This window comes from Pleurodeles waltl, chromosome 5 (assembly GCF_031143425.1).
Source record: "Pleurodeles waltl isolate 20211129_DDA chromosome 5, aPleWal1.hap1.20221129, whole genome shotgun sequence".
NCBI classification, from domain to species: Eukaryota; Metazoa; Chordata; class Amphibia; order Caudata; family Salamandridae; genus Pleurodeles; species Pleurodeles waltl.
Genome location: NC_090444.1, coordinates 678,951,377 through 678,975,671, shown reverse-complemented (window position 1 = coordinate 678,975,671; position 24,295 = coordinate 678,951,377). Strand labels below are relative to the sequence as shown.

Below are 24,295 nucleotides of genomic sequence, written 5' to 3'. Positions count from 1 at the left end.
GCAGACAAAGTATACATAGTAATCTAAAGTTAATGCAGCTGCTTGTAAACAAAACAAAATTAAATATACACCTTATTGATTAGTGTTTCATATTCCAAAGGAACTATACACCATAACTGCTAAAACCTTTAGGATATGTATGAGCCTGGGTCCTCTTCTGCACGAGGGACAATCCCACCATGCCATAAATACGTGGAACCACTTGTGTTCTTTTAGTTCTTCTCAGTTCCAATCTCTATAGACTACGCAAGGAGGCAGCTTTGAATGCAACCTGGGTTTTCTTGACTGACATTCCCATTGAGGATATGATTCTCCCATAAAATCTTCTCAGAATTGCTTCTAGGTGTCCAGACTTTATAGAGTGAATTCAGGTGGCTCCTCTGGTAGTCAGACAATATCCTACTACAAAGAAGATAGCAACAAAATCCTTCTAGAGCAGTTTGCTGTCTAAATTCAAGGGTGGTTCTGATCCATTCACTCAGAGCCACAGGACGTTTTTACAAGGTGGAACCCTAAAAGGTTTCCTGCGTGGCAATATGAGTTAACTATTATAGGCCCTGTAGACTAGGGTGTATAGATGTCTCTAAGGGACCAATGGCTTTGGCCAGGCTGTGCCATAACAAGAATGTGGTTTACAAAGTGATCCCCACACTCGCAGACAGCAAAGGCTGGCTGTTGCATCCGAGAAGGTTACCAGAGGCACCAGGGAGTTTTTCAGGGCTGACCCTTAAATTGAAGAGCTCAAATGGATCTGACAATAAGAATTCTGTAGCCATTAGGACCTTCCCAAACCTGCTGTTTAACAGTAGAATGCAAAGGTGGATGGGTGCATTCCTTCAGTACACACAGGACTCAGTCTTGGGATGATGAAACTAAGCTGGAAAGAGAACCGGAGATGGGTATTTTAGATGACCCCACTTGGTTTCTCACAATTCAAACTTACCTCTCTGACATGGGAACAAAAGGAGTAGGAAGCAGATATAAAGAAAGTGGCTTTGACTAAAGTGGCCAAGAAGGCATGCATAATGTACTCAATAACTTCTAAACTTCCCAACTGAGCTTAGTAAACAAATAGAAGACAGCCTTGGAACTAAGAATAAAAAAACGATTCTACCATTTCACCATAAGTCATAAAATCGACACATAAGTGGAGATTTACTGGAAAGTACTGTTATTGAGTCACTGAGGAAATGTAGACTTTGGATGATTACTGCATAACCTTAATTAAAGTCATTACAAACAAAGCAGTGCTAAAAAAGTGTGATAAAAACAAATTAGAAGTTAGTCATTACTCTTTGTCTTTCTTTCATTGCCTTTATGGCTTTATGTACAAAAAAGTAAAATAATGTTAGTCGAGCCATCCTTGATAGTAGCGCAAATAACGTTTTTTTTATCATTACAAACTCTGTAGTTTGATTAATCAATCACCATTTTACTCCAGACTGTTATAAACTCCCTGATTGGGAAAAGCAAAATGCTCATGAAAATAATTTTCTGTGTGAAATATTCAGTGGCTTTTTTTAAACAACATAGCATTGTCAGTGCATTGTCGACCAGCGGATTTGCCCATTTTGATTGCCCATATTCAAGAAATGTCAAAGCCTGACCAGATAACAGCTCAGATTTCATAATTCCCCTTAAGGCTGCATTCGTCTGGTTACTTGCCCATATAGTTGCAATTCCCAGGTACCTTATGGCCAAATGAAGTTAATGTGAAGATTATGTCTTGGGGAACGCGCATCAGTCAACAAAGCATCTAAATAATTATAAGCAGTGGCCTATCTCAAGATTGAAGTGTCCAAGTGCCAAGTCTTACTTGTCTTGTTTATGTGATTGCCAAAAACATAATTTTCGTTTTAGACTTATTAGCAACAAGTCTACTTGTTAAGTCATATACATGTAGTTTTTTTAAGGCTCCCTGTAGCCTGATTTGGTCTTAGGTAGCTAAATCATCAGTGCATTGCAAGATTTGACTATGTTGTTGGACTATTTTTGGCGGGGAAGATCTGACTTTCTAAAGGTTAGAACTAATCTCTCCAGTGTAAGGACTAAACAGAAGCGGAGTGAGTATGCACATGGGCTTGAGCCTTTTATTGGTGGACCACTGCCAACCTTTACTGTAAGCCATGTGCCTGACTAAAGAGAAATAACTCCAGGGATTCACCAAGCAGTAAGTTTCCTCCATAAGTTGACATGATTTTCTGAGGCAATGTGGCTGGAAAGCGTCTCTGTAAGCATGTGTCATGCAAAACTCCCAGTACTCCTATCCAGACTTACAAAGTGAGCAGGGGAATACATAAATGATGGGGGCTCCGCTGGATCTGCCTTTTAGAGTTCCAACTTAGTGCATCTTATCTTAGAGACCCACCGCTGGTGCTACTGAATAATAACGCTGCATAGTCTTGATTCCTCCTCTTTTCTTTTTCTTCCACAACCCTACACTTCCTATTTGTTCATCTCAGTTTTGATTTATCCCTGCTTTTGCCCTTTGTTGCTATTTCTATCTTTCTTTTACATCTTCTGTTTCCCTTTTCGATTTTCACTCTCTTGCTTTGGGACAGAAGTCTAATGCTGGACAATAAGCCCTGATCCCCAAATAACAGTGCTGGTGGCCACCAATTGAAGCTCCCTGCACAAATTAAGCACTGAATTAATATGGGTTTGTGAAGGTGATATTTCCCCCTTTCCTTACTGCAGTCTTTTTGACAACCTTACTGTACATTTGCTGGTATGTGTAGTCGGAGAGCCCTACTGTAATATTGAGTTCAGGGGCCATGGCACATATTGGAGCAGGAAGCCCTCCCTGAAGGTGTCGTAAACCTATTGCTTAAGTAAAATCTGCATTTAACCTTGTCTTAAGATATGTTTTTTCTAGCTGTGCCTAAAGACCGTGAGTTAAACCAAGGTACCACACAGGAAAACATTAAATATAATTTTTCATGTGTTACAACATCATTTGGCAGCACAAACTCCTGTAACTAAGCTGCCACCACCTCATACACTGCAAACTGAGATTCTTACCTGAACAAGCATGCCTGCGTAAAATACCTTTCCAATCTAATTAGAGTTTCATGCCTGCTAGGGAGGAGCTTAAGCTCTGGCCAACTTATCATCCCACGAGAACAAACTGTATATATACACTTCACGGTGAAAGTTTAGTTTAATAACAGCCTCTTACTCCCTGTAACAGCATCGGGAAGCCACCACTGGCTTGGAAAGCACAAATGCGGGTAAGTTTCCGCCGGGATGTGGTTTGGTTTATTTGCCCTATGTATTCATGAAACCGCAGCTCACTTTAGAGTGGAATAGGCATAAAAGGCGATTTCTAATATTCACCAAACTAGGTTTGACAGACAGTGCGAAAAATTCTTGGATAGTTGTTTTCAAGCACCGCAGGATTTTTAATACCATAATGTTATGGAAAACCAAACTGGCCAGGAATAAATTAGTTTGCGGAACCGCATTTGAACTACAGACTGCAAAACGCTCATGCGTGAATTATTTTCAGAATCCAGTAATTTTAAAAATGGGTTAAATTATAACACGCGCACCTAATGAGGCAACTGCACGCTCTAGTCTACGACTGCTGGGAGAAATGATTTCGCAGAAATCAAGGGTCAATTATTTGTGAAAGCATTTAACTTCTGCATGGCGCAACAATAACTCAAGCAGAAATAAGGAAAAACATTCGCACAGTGAACCGATTTATCAAGATCAATATAGTATAATGTGGATAAAGAACAAACATAAAGTAAGGGAAAGCGGTTTCTCGAATGTTATAAGTCTGAATGGATGACCCATTGCTAAGAAACTACCTAGAACATTGCGGTGGCAGATGTGGCGTTGATACGAGTTAACAAAATAATATGTAGATAAATTAATTTAATTATCAAGAGTCCGAAATAGTTCATTTAGAAATGTGTTGATAGCAGAATGGGACGTAGTTCACTTTTGTCAACAAACATTAACTGATGCACAAAATGTTTTTTTCGACTTTCTTAGAATTTACGAGGAAATATGCAGCATCAAACACTCTTCTTGCTACTGCTATGGACGTACCAAACCCACTCGATTGGCTACTACGCGGAACGATACTCGAAGCAGTCCAACGTGAAGGGGCCGCCGCCATACCTGCCGTTCAACAACGTAAAGAGCCAAGGTAAGCGCTGTCCTCGCGCCTCCGCGCCGAAAGCTATACTTTGAGTCACGCAACAAACACTGATTATTTCAATGACTGTAATCCGTCCAGCAGGGCCGACACTGTAATCACTTTCACAGTCCTAGCGACACGTTTTCCATGCGTGCACTATGCTTTCTAGAGCTCTAATGTGAAATGTGCTCGATTGCTGCGGCGGCAGCTATCTTTGGTGCGGCAGGTGCGGTGGATCTGGCGCTCAAAGCCCCGAGGGGCCATGTGAATCCTGATAATGGCTGTATTTTACTACCTAAGCAGCAGTCACCCAACGAGGATCTTTTCCTCGCTTGCACCAATGTACATGGCATCCTTGCTACGCTCTAGGCGGCAGACATTAGAAATGAATAATTACAGTAGATTTAAGACTGCAAACGCATCGATGCCCCACTTTGGGGCAGTAAGCGTTCTCTAATCTGCGACAGTATTTTCTAATCTGCCTTTAGTAAATGTTGCAATACAATACAGAGACAACACTTTCAGACAGTAATATGTTTTTACGTGGACCAATAGGAGAGGGGTTAAACAGCAGACCACCCTGGGCACAAGGGTCCAGGTTACATAGATCGCACTGGTGCAAGTGCAAGTTTGCACCAACATTTCCTAATTAAATACATTCCACTAGTATCACCGCCATTTTTTGCAGGGCCTAGAAAATCCTAAACCACATTTGCATAGACTCACATTTGCACAAAGGGCATTTTGCATTAATCCCGCGGTCTAGATGTTGGTGCAATATTGCACCAGTGCAATCTATTTTATCTAAAAATATCAGTGTAAAATTGCACTACATTATATTTCAATGTATGTAATCTGCAAAGGTATTTGGAAAGTTGCTCCAACTTCGGTTCTGTTTATGCCCTCCTCATCATATTTTGTCAAGAGGAGTCAGTAGCTTTTTAAGGATGACTAGAATTTTGCCGAGGATTCTAGTTCTCAGAGGTATGACTTCATTCCTTTGTTCAGAAACAGTTCTTCAACAGGGTATGGAATGCATGCTCTTTATGGTGTCCCACGGGAGTTGTGAAGTCCAGTTTACCTACCATCTGTTTCTAGTCTCATTGCCTTTCAAAATAAAGAGCGCTGTAAAAAAGCCCAAAGGCTGCAGATCACTCAGTGGCTCATTTTATGCTGGGCACAGAACACCTTTGCCGGGCCTGGGTTCTAGCTACGGTGGGTTTAGTGGTGTTACCACAGTCTACAATGGAAAAATATGTTAATTGTGGCTGAGAATATTGAACCCTGAATATCGACGGGACAGAATATCATTACAACAAAACCGAGGAACAAAATATCAAAAGGTAAGCGCATAGAGGGAGGTATGGTTTAACTATTTTAAGTTCCGCCTCTACGGATCTTGAAGATATATATACCACCAAGGTACATATATGTGGAGTTAGGTATAGAAAATGTATAGAAACATACTTTTAATTCAAAATTGTTGTAATGATATTTTGTCCTGTCGATATGCTAGATTCAGTATTCCCAACATAGACCACAAATGCCAGATATATGCCCAATCCGCACCTCAGCTAGCATCTCAGAATGCCTACTGCTTTTTTATTGCAGCTCCTGCCCTTTATGATGCAGTGGCTGCAATCACAAAATAAAACATCATGCTGTGAATGGCACAGCAGGAACATGCAGATGTCCCAAGGACTGCTGCCTTCTTCCCAGTGCTAACAGCCCACATTCACACAGCAAAATCAGTATGTCACAGATAAGTTCCAGCTAGCAAATGGAAACCACGCACTTCAGATGTTGATTGCCACAATCAAGAGTTTGCAACACAATTGCAGTGGCAAAACAGTGACAAACAGCACTGCGATTTGGGAGAGGAAGGGCAAGTCATGCTCTGTCCGCATTCCGACACACAATGAGTTGAAGTGCACATCGTGATCTAAAGAACTTTCTCACTCTCATTGTACCTTTAGGATATTGCAATTGCAAAAAGGTTTAGTATACTGGGCCCTAAGTTCCAAGATGGCACAGTCAAAAACCCCCATTGAAGGCAAATAACATACTAAATGGGCTGTACAGAATGACGAATACATGCAGGTTAAGAACAACTACTACGTTCGGAAGTTGTCCTCTAAAAAACATTAGGACTAGGACTTAGGTGTTCAAAAAGTTTGCAACCTGATATACTGTAAATGCTTATGTTGTTGCATGCAATACTTGCAAAATATAAGATTCTTTTTAGGTCTAGTTTTTCAGCACAGTTGCCAGACTTTGGGGTTATTCTAACTTTGGAGGAGTGTTAATCCGTCCCAAAAGTGACGGTAAAGTGACGTATATACCACCAGCCGTATTACGAGTTCCATAGGATATAATGGACTCGTAATACGGCTGGTGGTAAATCCGTCACTTTTCCGTCACTTTTGGGACGGATTAACACCTCCTCCAAAGTTAGAATAACCCCCTTTATCTGTTTAACAGAAAAGGAACTTACTGAACTATTAATGAGACTGCAGATTTGGCTCCCCCCACATGTTCATCATCTTGAGTACTGCATTTGATTTGGCGAAAGTTGGGTACTTCTCTAAAAAAGAGTGCTTGTATTGCATTTTTTGCCATGTTGCAAGGGTTATGCTCAATATAACAGGACTGAGTTTGATAAGGTGATATGCCAATCAATGTTTTAGGCCTAATTTGTTTTTTAATAAATGCTTCGACCCAGTTAGCAGTTCTGAGTATTTATAATGAAACATATGTGTTTAAACCATTGGCAATAATGGTGAATGTAATCTCACTAAGTTGAATCCCACCGTTTAATGTAGTAGGCAGGGGTTATGATGTTGATTATCCCTGCTAACAAACTCTTAGGGTACACGAATTTCACTGTGATACCTGATTTAACTCCTCTTAGAAGGGGTTGTATATTGTTTTGCTAAATGCATTTTTGTAGACATTTTCAGGACTGTATGCCTGTTGGGTGCCTTGTAGGTAAGCTTAGGCTCAATACAAAAAGCCTGATTTGGTTACGGTGACAAGACATTGAAAAAAGCTATTGGCCTTATTGGGTCACTGGAGAACGTTACATCAGATGCCTGGGTTTGATCTGTTTATTATGAAAAGTTCTGACAAAGGCATTAAGCCTTACTTACCTATTATGAAAAACATCTTAATTAAAGTCAACAATCTTTTATGGGTGGATTGTTATTACACTCTTTTAAAGGCTGTTAGCAAGACTTTTGTTGCATGGAATCCCGGAGATTACTATGTTAGGCAAGGGTTTTGATGCTCGTAACCCTCTCTGACAAACCCTTGGGATCAAAGACATGCAAAATCATCATCCTTGTTAGGACATTTTGAGAGGAGTTGTATATATTTTGCCAGCTGTAATTATTTACAATTTTGTAATTTTATGATTCTCTGTCTTACTGGTTCCAATATTTGCTCAATAGAACACAAGTGATTTGGTTAAGGAGGCAAGCCAGTAATCAGGGCTACAGGCCTGATCTGTTTATTATTTAAAGATACTATGGACCCTAATCATGACATATTTATATTAAAAAGCATATGTTAAAGCCACCAGCCATTTAAGGCTGGATTGTCATTGTACTGAGTAAAAGAATGTACACTGTCATTTTATTACATGGCACCTCCCACATTACCATAATAAGCAAAGGTTTCGGTGTAGGCTACCCTCTCAGACAAACGCTGGAGGTACAAGATTTTCAATATGATATTCTTAGCTAATCACTCTTTAGAGGTTTTTTTGTAAAATTAATTTGCCAACCATACTTTAGTATGACATTTTATGGCTGTATGCCTCCTGGTGTTTTGTGGAAAAGTTTATACACAATATAGTAGGCCTCAGCTGGTTGTGGTAACGATCCAGTGATAAAAGCTATCGGCCCTGATTGGTTCATTGGGAAAAGTTATGTCAGCTGCCACAGGTCTAATTTGTTTTTCTTATGAAAAAGTACGACAAAGATAGGTAACCTGACTTAGGGTCTGGATTTAGAGTTTGGCGGATGGAGTACTCCATCTCAAACGGGACAGATATCCTCTTCTTCTAAGTGCATTAGGATCGAATGCACTTGTAATTAGGCGGACGGGATATTCTGATTTAGAGTTTGGTGGACGAAGAACTCGGTCACAAATGCCACGGCTATCCTGTCCGCCTAATTATAAGTGCACTAGGTTATGATCACTTGTAATTTGGTGGTCGGGATATCTGTCACATTTATGACAGAATAATCTGTCCCCTAAACTCTAAATCAGGCCCCCAATTTATTATGAAAAGCATAAGTTGAAGAAAAGAGGTCTTCAGATATGGATTGTTATTACACAGTCTTAACGTCAGTAAATAAGATTGTTGTTATTCAAAATCTCATAGATAACCTTAGTAGGCAAGAGTTTTGGTGGTGTTTATCCCCTTTGACAAGTCCTGGGGTTAAGATGATTTTCGTTCTGATAATCCATGCTGGATTCTCCTGGGAGGCCCTGTCAAGTTTAATTATCTAATATTTATATTTATGTACATGTAGATACATACATAAAATGGCTTTGTGTCATCCCTCTTTTTCCATTGGTTTGTTCGACTATCATTCGCACTCTGCTTCCATCCATGAAAAATGAGCATGGAGCAGTGGCTCAGCCTACTTCAGCCATTGGCTTTATTACCCTGTGAGTGGCAGCATTTTCCCTGACTACATGTGCACAGCTACATGAAAATGAGCTTCAGCACCAACCCTCTGATTTTTGCCAGCTCTTCTCTAATCTTTTCCCATACTGAGTAAGGTTGGAAATTTACTCTTGATAAGTGCAGAAGTAAAAGCTCTTCCAGGATTTAGAAAAAGAGGAAGGAGTGTGAACTTGTAAACTCTCAATAGATTATCATTTGAGCAAATCTACATTTGCATATTTGCATGTGCTAAAATATAGTTCACAAATATTTTTTTAGGAGTATAAATTCCCGGTCTACTTCAGTAAATTCTTGTGAATTAATCAGAGCCACAATTCTGCACTAATTTGAAGACATACCATGGGTGCACGTTTGTGACTTTCAAAACTGGGCCCCTAATTAGGTTTGGCGTTAAACAATATCTTTTTGTTTTTATTAAAATTCTATTTCTCTCTATCCATCTAGCAACTAGCTTTGTTGTGAATTATAGCACTCTGCTGTTTCACAAGGAGAACATTGGCACACAAAGTAGTTTGTTCAGTGCCAGGAACTCCTGTGGCAAAGTGTGCTTTTTGAGACTACCAAACATTTTTGCTTTTTACCAATGCTTGTTACAATGGTGAGAGCCTGGCAGCTCCCACAACAATAAAAATTTACAAAAGCTATGTCAAAACAAGACACGTATTGACAAAACCAAAAGACTGACCACCAGGTTTCGATCTGTTGGCTTTGCCAATGCTTGTTTATTTTCATGTTTCCCATAATGTTGTTGAAACTGGTTAAATTGATTTTCTATTATGATGATTTTTTTTAAATACTAGCATGCATCATCACATTTCGCTAAATGATGCTTCAAAGAAATGGTATCCAAAATTTCACAGTAACTTAGCAAACTTTTTTTTTCCTACTTGCATTGTTTTTCTGAACATTTTATTTTGAAAGCAAAGAATCATCAGTCCTGCTTTCAACCTTCGGCAAACATATGCATCTAATCAGACAGCATTATGGGAGCATTATACGTATCTTCATATTGGTAAACTTTTCAAATATGTGTGTACACAATTTTTCACTGGAACCACTGTCAGTAGTGCAGCCCAAGCTTCTAATATTTATTTACAGTGTTCACCCTAGTTATAAAGGCTTTTCATTATTGTACCATAAATACAAGTCCGAACAGCATTACCATAGAAACACAAATATCACCTCAACTGCTGACATTTCCCCTTTCTTTAAACTGGCAGCCAAAGGGTTTTATCTACAGGGGATTGCGCATACATGTCCCAAGGACGAAATAAATAGGAAAACTTGTTGTCCTTGACCCCAAGCAATATGTCCTGGGTGTCGGATTCGGTACTTGCTCTGAAACAACCAGAAGAAAATGAAACTGGGTGCTTTCAGTGTTGATATCCTATTGGGTTCTTAAAGGATCCTCTTTGTCCTTTTTAAGATATACATGAGACCATTCATGGACATAGTTCAACACCATAACATCAGCTTCCATGTCTACACTTTTGGAATACATATTTTCCTGCTTCTCTTGGGTCAGAAAGATTGGTATTGGTTCAGGGTCTTGTCAAGGAGACTGGTGGCTTTTGTCAAATAGTAAATAGATAACCTGATTCTGAATGATTGATAGGATCAGAGACTGGCAATTACATTTTAACGGCCTAAGGCTGTGAAACAAGCTACGAGGTTCAACAAACTCTGAGGGTCCTAATAACTGGGGAAATTGCTAGGCGTTATGGTGGTAATACTGAATACTCAAAATCTGCATATGATTCTAACAAATAAAGACTGTCGAAGTGAGGATGGAGAAATGACTGGCAGCAACAATTTTGCCACTGTTTATTCTCAAAATAAGGCATTAACGGCTGCCAATAGCACCACTACACCCATAGCAACTACTACAAAAAATAAACATTGTTCTGTATGTCATTTTACCCTGGATCACATCTAAAACCACGTCTAAAACAATCCATTTAATGAAAATTACTTGTGCACATAAAAACGTTTAGGCAGGGGCAATATTCATCAACAATACAAAATCACTGCGAATATTATTTCCGGAAAGTGGGCTTGACCCATGAGAAAACCACAACATGTAAACTTTTTGCTGGATTCTGCCAACAGAGCCTCAAATGATATTCCCACAAAAGCCAGTAACCAAGGGCATATTCACAGTTAATGCTTTTGCATTCCACTTTAAATTACCTGGATTGCATTATGCACAACAAAGCAAATAAAATAAATAACTTTTTTTAAAATATGCCGATGCCAGAGAGCACATCAAGGTATAATTAGCTGATTTATAATAAACTTATAGAATTTAATTGCTGAGGAGACAAGATTGCAAGTGAAGACATTTTGTAAAAGTAGCCTAAAGTTTGGTCCAAATTACTGCACACACAGAGCTAAATTTGCTGTGTCTTTGGCAACCAGGGATGGAAATCCTACAGATAGGAACGTATTGAATGTTAAATTCTGTTTTTCGAGCACGAGTCTCAAAAATATTGCTGCACTAGCATTTTTCAAATGATTAGCATACTTCCATCTACTATTAGACTGGGATTTCTTACAAAGCCAATGGAAAAGAAAAAGAGACTAACAACAAAACTACGTTCCAAGAAATATACTGACAAAGGAAAACTTATTTCTGATTTATCAGAATCCTGTCTGTAGTTCAACATCTTTTAAGAATTAAATACAAACTATAATCAAATCAAATGTAGTTAAGAAACTGAACTAGGAATGCTGATAAAGCAGCTGGCTAAACAATAAGATCACTATTGATACACAGCGGCGGCCACCACATGTGTCAAGGGGGTCAGGGGGACAACGAAAGGGGAAACAACATTTAAAAAAAAAAGAAAACACTTACCTTGGCGCCGCCCATCTCCCGTAGCCGTCTTCTGCCTCCTCGCTCCTCTTGTGGTGTGCCAGCATTCACTGGGACGCCAGCACATGCTCCCCAGCAATCCTGGTGCTGCTTACATGCCAAACAAAGCTTGTAAGCAGCGTCAGGATTGGTCTGAGAAGCAGTCACAGCTGCTCAGACACAAGCCTGGGGTCTTTGCTGTTTCTCCAGCCCGGCTGTGTATACTGCCAGATTGGAGAAACATAAGTGCACAAGTGTGTTTGGCCGGCCTCAGACGGCTGGCCAAACACACATGCACACTTAGTGCACTCTCCCCTCCTCCCACCTCTCTGTGGCCCAGTCCCGCCCCTCCCTGCTGGCTAAGCCAGAAGATGAAAAATAAAACTATAGAAAGCTATGATTTTATTCTTCATCTGCTGGCTTAGCCAGGGGGTTGACACCCCTCTGCCACTGCGGAGGAGCCACCCCTTTTGATACAATAGTCTTGAGTTTGACAATAAACAATAGTTTGACAGTTTTCAATATTAGGTTGTAAACATCAGCATACTAGATTGCTGACAGGTCCAAACAAATGTACCAGCAATTAATTTTCATATGCCTGGATTGTATACTGTTAGTACATTTATTTATTTATGTTTTACTGGAATATTAGTATGTCATTTGCAATATACTTTGTAGGAGAGTCCAAGGTAACTGGAGTTGGTAACTGACTCTCCAGCCGATGTGTTTCTTCTCTGTGAGTTCCTCTGTATTTATTGATTTATTCAATCTACATCTAAATCTACTCATCATTTAAATGGGAGTTTTTTTCTATCTATTGGAGATGAGCAGTGCTAGAAATGGTTGGCAGTCAGGTTACCCCCTGTCCAAGCAAGGACCCGGACTCTAGTCAGGGTAAGAGAGAATCACCCTCAGCTAACCCCTGCTTACCCCCTTGGTAGCTTGGCACGAGCAGTAGGCTTGGCTTTAGAGTGCTAGGTGTAAAGTATTTGTACCAACACACAGTAACTTAATGAAAACACTATAAAATGACACAACACAGGTTTAGAAAAATAGAGAATATTTATCTAAAAAAACAAGACCAAAACGACAAAAATCCACAATACACAAATCAAGTTATCAATTAAAAAGCAAAAAGAGTCTTCATGTAGTTTTAAACACACACTAACACTGTTAGCGTGAAAATGTACGTTGGGTGCTCAAAAATAACCCCGCTCGGGTGAGTGTGAGTCCAAATGGCTTGCGATGCATTTATTTCACTCACGAGCGAGATCTTGCGTTGCATCTCTTTTCTTCGGGTCAGGGAGTGTCGTTTCTTCTCCCCGCAGGAGAGTGATGCGTTGATCTAGTTAGCACTCTCGGGTCCAGGCGGGCCTTGCATCGTTTTTACACGCCCAGTGGTGTTTGCGTCGGAAATCCAGCTGCATGATGATCCAAAAACCGCGCAGCGTGGGTTGTGATCTCACCATCCTCCGTCAGCGATGCTGTGTGTTGTTTCTCCAGCCGCGGGCATCGATCTTTGGGTCACGTTGCAGGCGAGCGTTGATTTTTGGCCGCAAAGCCGGCGGCACGTCAATTTTACAGCCGCATAACGGAGTCGCGTCGATCTCTTCCCTGTACGGCGTTCTGTGCATGGATTTCTTCCTCTTAGGCTGCCAGCTTGTCCTTTCAGGGACCCAGGAACTAGATGGGTGCCACTTGGCAGAGTAGGAGTCTCTCCAGAGACTCTAGGTGCTGCCAGAGAGAAGTGTTTGCTGTCCCTGAGACTTCAAACAACAGGAGGCAAGCTCTAAATCAAGCCCTTGGAGATCTTCACAAGATGGAAGGCACACAAAGTCCAGTCTTTCCCCTCTTACTCTGGCAGAATCAGCAACTGCAGGATAGCTCCACAAAGCACAGCCACAGGCAGGGCAGCTCTTCTTCCTCAGCTCTTCAGCTCTTCTCCAGGCAGAGGTTCCTCTTGGTTTCCAGAAGTGTTCTAAAGTCGGTGGTTTTGGGTGCCCTTCTTATGCCCATTTTCTCCTTTGAAGTAGCCTTACCTCAAAGCAAAGCCTGTCTTGATTGTGAAATCCTGCCTTGCACAGGCCAGGCCCCAGACACTCACCAGGGGGTTGGAGACTGCATTGTGTGAGGGCAGGCACAGCCCTTTCAGGTGCGAGTGACCACTCCTCCCCTCCCTCCTAGCACAGATGGCTCATCAGGAAATGCAGACTGCACCCCAGCTCCCTTTGTGTCACTGTCTAGTGAGAGGTACAACCAGCCCAACTGTGAAACTGACCCAGACAGGGAATCCTCAAACAGGCAGAGTCACAGAAATGGTATAAGCAAGAAAATGCTCACTTTCTAAAACACACAATCTTATAATCAACCTTACTAAGAGATGTATTTTTAAATTGTGAGCTCAGAGACCCCAAACTCCATATGTCCATCCGCTCACAAAGGGAATCTACACTTCAATCATATTTAAAGGTAGGCCCCATGTTAACCTATGAGAGGGACAGGCCTTGCAACAGTGAAAAACGAATTTAGCAGTATTTCACTGTCAGGGCACATAAAAACTCATTACTATATGTCCTACCTTAACCATACACTGCACCCTGCCCTTGGGGCTACCCAGGGCCTACCGTAGGGGTGTCTTACATGTAAGACAAGGGAAGGTTTAGGCCTGGCAAGTGGGTACACTTGCCAAGTCGAATTTACAGTTAAAACTGCACACACAGATATTGCAGTGGCAGGTCTGAGACATGATTACAGAGCTACTTATGTGGGTGGCACAACCAGTGCTGCAGGCCCACTAGCAGCATTTGGTTTACAGGCCCTGGGCACCTCTAGTGCACTCTCCTAGGGACTTACTTGTAAATCAGATATGCCAATCATGGATAAACCAATTACATATACATTTTGTACAGGAACTCTTGCACTTTAGCACTGGTTAGCAGTGGTCAAGTGCCCAGAGCAACAAAAACAGCAAAATCAGAGTCCAGCACACATCAACAACCTGGGAAACAGAGGCAAAAAGTTAAGGGAGACCACGCCAAGGATGAAAAGCCTAACAAGCAGTTAAAGGAGTAAAGAGTTCATGAGTGGTAGCTCATCAAACTGATCCAACTGATTGGGGTATTCACTCATTGGTTTATCTTCTTCTGGATAATTTGCGCTGGACAATAGACAATATTTTTAGGGATATTTTACATCGAGCTGTAGGTATTAATATTGCTGTTTGTTTGTAAAACAGTACTTTCAGCTGTGTTACAACATAGAGAGTATGTACATGTCGCCAATGTACATGAGGGCACATAAATGTGAATAAAAGATGTGAGTCTCTGCACATTGGAAGGCCATATGAAACAGTGTTTTATTACTACGTGCTCACGTCAGTTGCAGGTCTGAACACAGCAGGAGCAAAATTTCGGTTTTGGAGAAATGCGTGTACAGCGAGGAAAGGTGGTGGAGTCGCACACGCTAAATCTTCAGTTGTTCATTAGGTAAACATTTAAGTAAACCAAGGTTGGTAGTATTTCTAGCAGTAGCCTTTGATTATATCTTTCGGAATCTGTCTAAAGCGGCAAAAGAAACACAAGTATAAGTGCAAATTTGACTCTCGTGGTGTATCAGTTAACATTTACTTATTACAATTTATATGGCGTTTCGAGGTAGCATTACGTGGTGTGATTTGGTCAGTCATGGTGTAAGTCTTAAACCTGGTTCTAAATGTCCTGTGGTTTCTAGGTGAGTGTCCAGTCTATTATGTGAAATTTGGCAGTGACAGCACTGAGAGTGTGTTTGCTGAGGTTGAAAGTGTATTTTTTGATAAAATTGGATGTGTGCACGAGGGTGAAACATTGCATTAAACTTAAAGCTAATTCTGTTCCTTCAGCACATAAATTAAGACTGGCTTCTTACGGTCTTAAAGATGACCTCCAGAAATGAAAAGATCAAATATGTTTGGATAGTGTAATTGCACCAGTGGAACCGTCATAATAGATTCTGGTTATTGTAACAGCTCAAAAGAAATCTGGTGAGATATGATTGTGTGCGGATCTTCACTCACTGACTAACAATATTGTTGTTAAAACACAGCCTTTGCCCTCCATATATAAAATAGTAGCCACAGTTAGCCTAAGTATTTTTCTACTATCAATCCTAGATGCGCTTATCATTAGGTTATGTTAACACCAGAATCGTAATCATTAACCACTTTTACTAAATCTTTTGGTATATATAAATACTTGTGGTTAACTACATTTGCCTAGTATCAGTAGCTAGTGTCTTCAAGACAATAATGGATAACGTATTTGGAGACACTGTCCAGGTGATGGCATTTCAGGATAGTGTTTTGATTTTTTCACCTACTATTTTAGAACATAATGCAATATTGACAAGAGTATTATAGACCTTTAAAGATTATGGATTGACTGTGAAGAAAGAGAAGATGCTAATTTTGATACAGCATGATGAGTATTAAAGCCACACTAGTACCTCTGAGGGTTTTAACCCGAAGGCTGACCCATTGGCTGAAATTTGCCAAGAGCCTGTCCCTCATAATAAAAATTATTTTCATTCACGCCTGGGAGAGAGCGAGTACAATGATTGTCTTGAAGCTGGCTAAGCTTCTATTGTGGAACCACTGCAGACTTTTATGAAAAAGCACAGGCAAAGCCAATAGGTCTTGGCAATGGGTGACCTACTGCCTTTGGCAATAGCGTGGGGGAGGTGGACAGGAGGGAGGTCGGAGTGGTGAACGGGAAGGCAGGTGGGAGTGGTGAACGGGAGGGCATGTGGGAGTGGTGAATGGGAGGGCAGGTGGGAGTGGTGAACGGGAGGGCAGGTGGGAGTGGTGAACGGGAGGGCAGGTGGGGTGTGTGAGAAACCAGTGGCCCACTAATCGAGGGCTAGAAACAAGCAGAAAATGGGCAGAGAGACACAGACAGAGGGCAAAAAACGAGCAGAGGCAAAAACAGAGGGCACAAAATGGGCAGTGAGGCACAAACCGAGGGCAGAAACGGGCAAAGAAGCACAAACAGAGGGCAAGAAACGAGCAGAGGCATAAACAGAGGGCAAGAAATGGGCAGAGAGGCACAAACAGAGGGCAAGAAAAAGCAGAAAGACAAACAGAGGGCAAGAAATAAGCAGAAAACGGGCAGAGGCACAAACTGAGAGCAAGAAACGAGCAGAAAACGGGCAGAGGGGAACAAAAAGAGGGCAAGAAACAAGCAGAAAGACAGAAACAGAGGGCAAGAAACAAACAGAAACGGGCAGAGGGGCACAAACAGAGGGCAAGAAACGAGCAGAAAGGAAAAACAGAGGGCAAGAAATGAGCAGAAAATTGGCAGAGAGGCACAAACAGAGGGCAGACTCAATGGCACAGCTCATAAAACACAAACGGCAATGTTAAACATCCAGGCCTATACAGAAAAGAAAGCAGCCATATGAAACAACTTGAGCAACATGAACAATAGCACTCCTAGTGTGTGGTGGGACCGGTCACCCACTGAAACCAAAATAAACGAGCAAAAGGAAAAATAGTGCTCTTAAAGTGTGGCAGGATTGGACCCCCATTGAAACCAAAATAAATTGGTGGGTGCTCTTGGGGAGAGCTAGACAGCAGAAAAGGCATGGCATACGCATGCCGTTGATAAACGGGGATACTGCAAAATGGAGTGACGATGGTGCCAACAAATAGAATGACTATGGAACAGCATGTTTCGGGTTCAAGACAGCGCATGTGCGCCGCCTAGAGCTGAGACCTAAAAAGGATGTGTGAGACAACAGGGCTGATTGCATAGGCCCCCTAATTTTTTGCCCCCATTTTCCACTTTTTGCTGGTGTTTTACTGACTCTGATGGTGCCCTGGGTACTTCTAACCAGTCCCAGGGCCTGTGCTCTGTGTAAAATCAGTATGCAAATTAGGCTAAATATAAGTGCTAAGTCAACCTACCTATAAGTTCCTAGTATATGGTAGGGCATGTAGGTTTATGGACCCCAGCATAGGTAGTGCACCCATAGGTCAATGCTGAGGTGCCCATTGTCATTTTAAAGGCAGGCCTGCCTTGCTGGCTGCTTTAAATTAAAGTTACATGCAAATTCGACTTTGGAATTAAAAGTAGTCCCAAAGTCTTAAACTACCTTATTTTGACATATAAGTCACCCCTAAGGTGTGCCCTATGTGCCCCTAGGGCTGGGTGCCATGTAACTGTAAGCAGGGACCTTATACAAATAGTTGTATAAGCCCTGGTGAGGTAAAACAGCCACATTTGTTTTTCCCTCATTGTAGTGAGTGGCCTCTATAGGCTATAATGGGGAGACTTTATTTTAATTTAAAAAATCTCCTTAGGTAACAGATACCAGAAGTTTGGTATCAAATTAATAGTTATAATAAATCCCACAACTTCAAGTTGTGGGATTTAATATAACTTGTTCAGGTAAAGATTTTTTAACTTTACCTGAAAAGTTGCCAACTTTAGCCCTGCAGTGTTTTTTGCTGCTGATTGGCCAGGCTGCCTTGATGAGGTGTGAAGTGTCCTGGCTCAGCACAGAGATGTGCCTGGTGGAGGAGATCTCCCCTCAGCAGATGGTGAAGCAGAAATGGGGAGGGATGCCAAACTGGTCTTCGAGGGCAAAGAAGGACATTTTGAGCAGTGGAGCAACCCAGCAACAACCTCACATCCTGCAAACCCAGACAATTAGGTGCCCCCTTGATTAGATTAGGAGAAGGCAGGAAATGGGTGTGTTTAGGATTTCTAGCCACACCAGTGGATGGGCTCAGCCAGATGTAACCTCCAAAAATCACCTTTCAGCTATGATGGATTTTTGAGGAATGTTGCTCCCTGGAATTGATTTTTGCCACACTTCCCAGGAAGTGGTCATCACAGGGGGAAGGACCCTGCCCCTGATTGGAGAACCAGGATCCCCCTGTTTTTCACCCAGGAGCAAGGCTAAAACTGGCAGATCTGCACCCCCATCTCAGTTCCCTACCAGATCCCTATAAGATTCCAACAAGGAAGAACTACAGGAGAAGAAGGACTGCCCTGCTGGACCCCTGACCTGCACCTGGACACTGCACTCTGGAGGACTGCACCACCTTCACACTTGGGCTTCACCACTAAGACTTTACCTGTCTTATATTGCTTCAAGAAGGGATTCCCTGTTTGCTACAGGTACAAAGGAGCTGCCCAGAGTCCCTGCATCAAGTCCTGCAAGCAGAGCCCAGCTGACCAGCGTCCAGTGGCCATTTGAGGATTCTGACGAAGTGCTTTCTGGGAATTGTAGTCCCAACTCCCAAGGAGCAACTCAGAGCTTCTGAAACCTTGGATCAAGTTGTGGACACTTCAAGGACACAAAAAGGACCTCTGGAAGAAGATCCAGAAGTTTGGAGACATTTGGAGCAACTCCATAAGTTGAAGAGGTTTATTGTGGGAGTTGTAGTCCCAGACCCCAAGAGGCATACCAGAGCCTCTAAACCCTTGGCTGGTGCTGTGGACCACTTTCCTAAATCAAACGCTTCTGAAGTGAGTGTGACAGTGTTACCTCGTGGGTGGCCTGAACTCTGGACTTTGTTCCCTTCCAGTGTGACCTTTTTTAACCCTTTGAGCGCTAGTTGCTTCTATGCACTAGAAAGCATTAATTCTTTAAAAATTAATATCTCCGGTTCCCCTTATCTGATTGTATTCGTTTTGGTGTCATTTTAAAGCTAAACATATGTTCTATTTTTATAAATTGATTTTTGATTTTTAAACTGTTTCCCGTGTTTTATTTAGTTACTGTTTTGTGATATTTGAATGCTTTACGCTTTGTCTCCTAAGTTAAGCCTTGTAACTCGTTGCCAAGCTACCAAGGGTTGAGCTGGGGTTAATTTACTGAGACCTGACTGGACCTAAGTGGAGGTTAGTGGCCTATTGCTAAGTGTAGGTACTTATCTGCCCTTCCCAACAACCCATTTTCCAACAGGATGTGAAGTATATTTTGGGAAAAGAATAAGATGAAGATTTTGCTCAAGTTAGGAACATGATTATGACAGCACCAGCATTGAAACCTTTTATTTGCGGCTCAAAATGCACTTTAATAGTAGATTCAAGTGCAATGATGATTGGTGCGGCTCTGTATAGTCATGCTTCCAGTGGGCTAGAAGTAAGAGCAAATAAGCTTGTTAAAGAAGGTGTGCAAATAGTATTGGCAAATAATGTGGACGTAATGGATTGTTTGAATGAACAGATATCTACCTAGCTTAATTTTCCTCATTCTACCATAGGAGTTCCACTATTTCTTTTTTTGAAAGTCCATGAGACTAAGTTAAAATCTTCATTTCTTGTAAGCAATTGTTTTCCTGTGTGATCTAAGTTGGTGGATGAAGCTAGGAGTTCAAGATAAACAGGTCACATCTAAGCAATATAATAATAAATGGTACAATGCCACATTGGTCACATTTACAGTTGGTAATTATGTACCTATTTTACAGCATAGGAGAGTACTCCAGAAAAGTACTGAAAGTTGCATGTGTTTAGTTTCTTCTGGAGAATAAGGAATGATGGAACAAATGTAGTTGCATATGTTTGAGTAAAAAGCAGTCTGTGAGGATGTTCGGGAAGTATAGTGTACAGAATGAGTGCAGTGACCAGTTTGATTGGACTTTATATGTGCCTGATTGTATTAGTAATGCAATGTCTGACGAAGAGCTTTGGGTTCTGTTTCCGTGTGGGTTGTGATGAACTGAATCTTTCATAAGCTGACCATTCAAGAAACTATTCTGGCAAAAGGGTACACAAGGTGCCAGACAGGTTAATGGATTTTGTTATTTATTATTTTTCTCTTTTGTTCATTTAGGATTAATGATGTTATTCTCTTCTGTTCATTTTGTTCATCATTCGTGTTTCTTCACTGTGAGCTCCTCTGTACATATTAATGTATTAAATCTATTTCTAAATCTACTCATCATTTGTACAGAGGTTCTTTCCACAGCCAGTCCTTTATTAATTAAGGACGCAGGTAACTACCACTTTGTGTAGGTAAAATAACTGGACCGAATGCTAGCCAGTGCTCTTTGTATTTACTGATTCCAGCATGTTAAGCAGCTCCTATGTATACGTTTGAGGAACGACTCAGACTTTAGCACCAAAGAAACAAGATAGTGTATCACTGAAATAATTTTCATTGATCAGGAAGAGAGACGAGGGCCCAACCTGAGAGAGGAGGTGAGGCCATGGAGAGTGAGGCTTTGGGCCCCATGCATTGCATTGGGTCCCATGCATTGCATTGCCCCAAGTGCATTTTGCGATTTTTAATGTGTAATTTAATTATTTGACAGTTTAACTACTAAATTATAAGTCATTTGTGGGTTGTTGGGTCTGTAGGGGTATCAAGTGGGAAGGTATTTACATTTTAAATTATTGTTTTTTTTCAATTATGTATACTCATTAAATATTACATTTATAATTAGTTATGCAAATTATTTAATCAATTACATTTTATTTTACCTATCTGCTGCATTGAAATTCACTTTTAATTACTTGATCAATATATTTAATAATAGACTTCTTAAAATTAATGTTATATTTATTATTTGGTTTACTTCTATTTGTTTTATTTCATAACTTTTTAATGTTATTAATTTGTTATTATTTATTTAATTTTTTTGTTGGTGTTTGGGTAGTAGGATGTGTTGTATATTTATTTTAAATATATTTATTTTCTTCATATCTGTTCAATTATTTGTTTATTATGAAGGTTTTTTTAAAACTATATTTAATTTTGCTTATTTATAATGCACATATTGTTTTACTTTCAATGTGTTTTAATATGTTTATGTTTTTTTTTTTTAATATCAGGAACTGGAATGGTTCATCTAACCGTTTCAAAGTCCAACATGTTCCCTGCTTTTGCTTATGTTGGGAGTGGGAAGAGAAAATGTAACCCCCCCACCTGAGTCTCACACTTTCTCTACTCAGGACTAAATTGGAGTGGGAGTAGTAACTATAACCCCTCCAAAGTCTAACACTTTCCCTGATTTTGCTTAGATTGGAGTGAGGATAGTAAATTAAAGCCCTTCAAAGTCCAACACGTTCCCTACTTTTGCTTAGATTGGAGTGAGAAGTGATTTTGCTTCTGTTGTAGTAGGAACTGCAAAACTAATTGGTAAATGTGGGGAGCAGAGCAGATGAGCAGAGGCCACTGAAGTAGGAGGAGATGAGAGTAGTAAATCACACAGAGAGCAGACCAGGTGGTTCAGAAACAGGTGGTGGTTGAAAGGAAAAGCCCTGTATGGAATTCTGGAAGCTAGTATAGGTAGGGTTGCCTGATGGGCTGGATAAACGGCCAAACACAGCAAGAAGGGTAGGACGTTGTCACATGTTAAGGAGGGACTAAGATGGACATGGGGAAAAGGATCAAGCAGAATGATCTAGAGTTTGGGGTGTATGGGGTCGTCATGCAGACACAAGTTTAGCTATTTTCTAAATTAAAGTGTCTTTTGCATTATAAGAAGCACAACAGTGCAAGAATAAGTCAATGATTTGACAGCTGGGTGAGTGCACGGAGTAAACAGGAGCATGGGTAATTAATTGGCGAATTCTGCTTTCTCCAAAGCCATCCATGATACATGAATGAAGTTGCAATGAGAATAAACATTATACACAGTGCATCAATATTGGGTACATGACTATTGCATGTAGAAAGCGACAGACCTAGAGACTGAGGGGCTGAGTATGAGTCTGGCGGACGGAAACACCCATCCGCCAAACTCCCGACGGGGAGGTCACCTCAGTGTTGGTGACCTACCCGCTGGCCTTATTACGATTTTCCCTCTGAGCTGACCGGTGGAAACCAAGGTTTTCACTGGTAAGCCCAGTGGGAAAGGTGCAGCAGCATTGTCACCAGCTCATAATAGAGCTGCATGTAATGCTGCTGCACGCAGGGGGCACCTCTACCCTCGAAATGCACACTGTATGCACAGCAGACAGTGCACATTTTAAGGGTGCTTTGCAGGGGGGCCCTGCTCTTGTTCTCCACCAGCTTTTTCATGGTGGTCAGACCGCCATGAAAAAGCTGGCAGAGAACAAGGTTGTAATCAGCAGGATGGCGCAGAGTTACAACCAGGACTGCCGTCAGCCCGTCGGGATCACTGATCCTGGCAGGGACAGCGGCAGGTTAGCGGGTCTGCCCACCAACCTCGTAATGTGGCGGTTTGACCGCCACTGCTGGGGCAAGTTGGACCGCCACCTCGTAATAAGACCCTGAGTAAAATAGCTGTGTAAGCAATGTAATATTGCTCTAACAAAAGATACCACTGGCTTTCTTATCAACTCTGCCAAACATGATGCAGCAAGCAGACCCTCCACCAAATATTTTGTTGAGAAGAAAAAAAAACTTGTAAAAAGTGATGAACACTGAAAATCCTGTGAGGACTAACTGTGAGATGTCAGAAAAAACAAATATGTGTGACAAAATAAGGTACTCAAAAGCCTAAAAATATACAAGGATGCCAGACATTGCCATGACCGAACAGAACTCTACTCAATATATAGACAGTGCTTTAAATGGAAAAATACAAGTGCAGGTACTCTGTACCAGAGTACCTGCTTGTTTCTGAGAAGTGCCGGTACTCTCCAATTAAAAGTATTACGTTTTTCTTGAGATATGCCGGTACTCTCCCTCTCAAAATAAAAAAGTGCCGTTACTCAGTACCGGAGAGTACCGGCCCATTTAAAGCACTGTATAGATACTAACCAACAACGAACCAAACCTTATTTGGAGTTTAATGCATAAATAATACTGTGAAAATATACAAAAAATACAGTAATTAACCAGTTTCCAGCAATACTTGCATGTTTAGATATGCCATTAAAGCATTATTGTATTGCATGATAAGCCAGAAATGGTACTAAACTACAAAACGCTAATTAGCAATAAACGCATGCTACTACTGTCACTGTAATGCAGCATCGATTCAAGGCTGCAAACCATCATCTAGTAAACCCATGCGACAATGCGCCCTTGGAGGTCAGAAATACCGACAGGCAGAACTCAAGCTAGTAAACTACAATTGTGTAATCCAATTATATGGGAAAATGCCACCCAGAAGCAGTCTATCGAACTGCATCATTGAAATTTATCATTCAGCAGTGGTGTCAACCCACAAATGCCACCTAGCCACTGCTTGTGGTACTGCATCCATGCCCATTCAGTGATGGAAATCCTGCTCGGTCAAAACTGGTGTACAATCGATTATGCTTGTGTTGGGCTGAAAGTACGAATTTTGAACTATCTCACAAGTGATCGCATACACTAAATGATTTCCGAGGCACAAACTTGTTCTGCACCTGTGGGCAAGAACTGTCAGACCAGATGTTATTTGCTCTACAAGATTTTGGGCAAACTAATGACACTTTCGTATAAATAACCAAGTAGTTTCTAAACAAGTGAACTATCTGATCTTCAATCCATCGCTAAAGATTCTACTGTTCTACAAACATACCTACCTTTCTATAGCATTCCTGGCAAGCCAGATTTTAAAAAACGCCATCCGCCCTGGAGGAGCTTACTGTTGCATGTGGCACTATACAAAATTAATATTATTTCTAGCAATAATGCTTACTATAAGTGC

The 24,295-nt window shown here is 41.1% G+C and overlaps 2 protein-coding genes across 8 annotated transcripts in view; one reads left to right on the top strand and one right to left on the bottom strand.

Moving 5' to 3' along the window:
* The window catches only part of NT5DC1 (5'-nucleotidase domain containing 1), a 999,625-nt gene that overhangs the window by 693,424 nt on the left and 281,906 nt on the right, over positions 1–24,295 (bottom strand). The gene's annotated exons all lie outside the window — the stretch shown is intronic.
* COL10A1 (collagen type X alpha 1 chain) overlaps positions 1–24,295 on the top strand; it is a 167,128-nt gene that overhangs the window by 113,624 nt on the left and 29,209 nt on the right. For 2 of the 3 annotated variants that reach the window (XM_069234554.1, XM_069234555.1), the window contains exon 2: positions 4,003–4,159. In XM_069234554.1, the coding sequence (XP_069090655.1) occupies positions 4,018–4,159 (142 nt within the window). In that variant the 5' untranslated portion in view covers positions 4,003–4,017. Of the gene's footprint in view, positions 1–3,168; positions 3,231–4,002; positions 4,160–24,295 lie in introns of those variants that run through there. The other variant, XM_069234553.1, reaches the window with a different exon arrangement.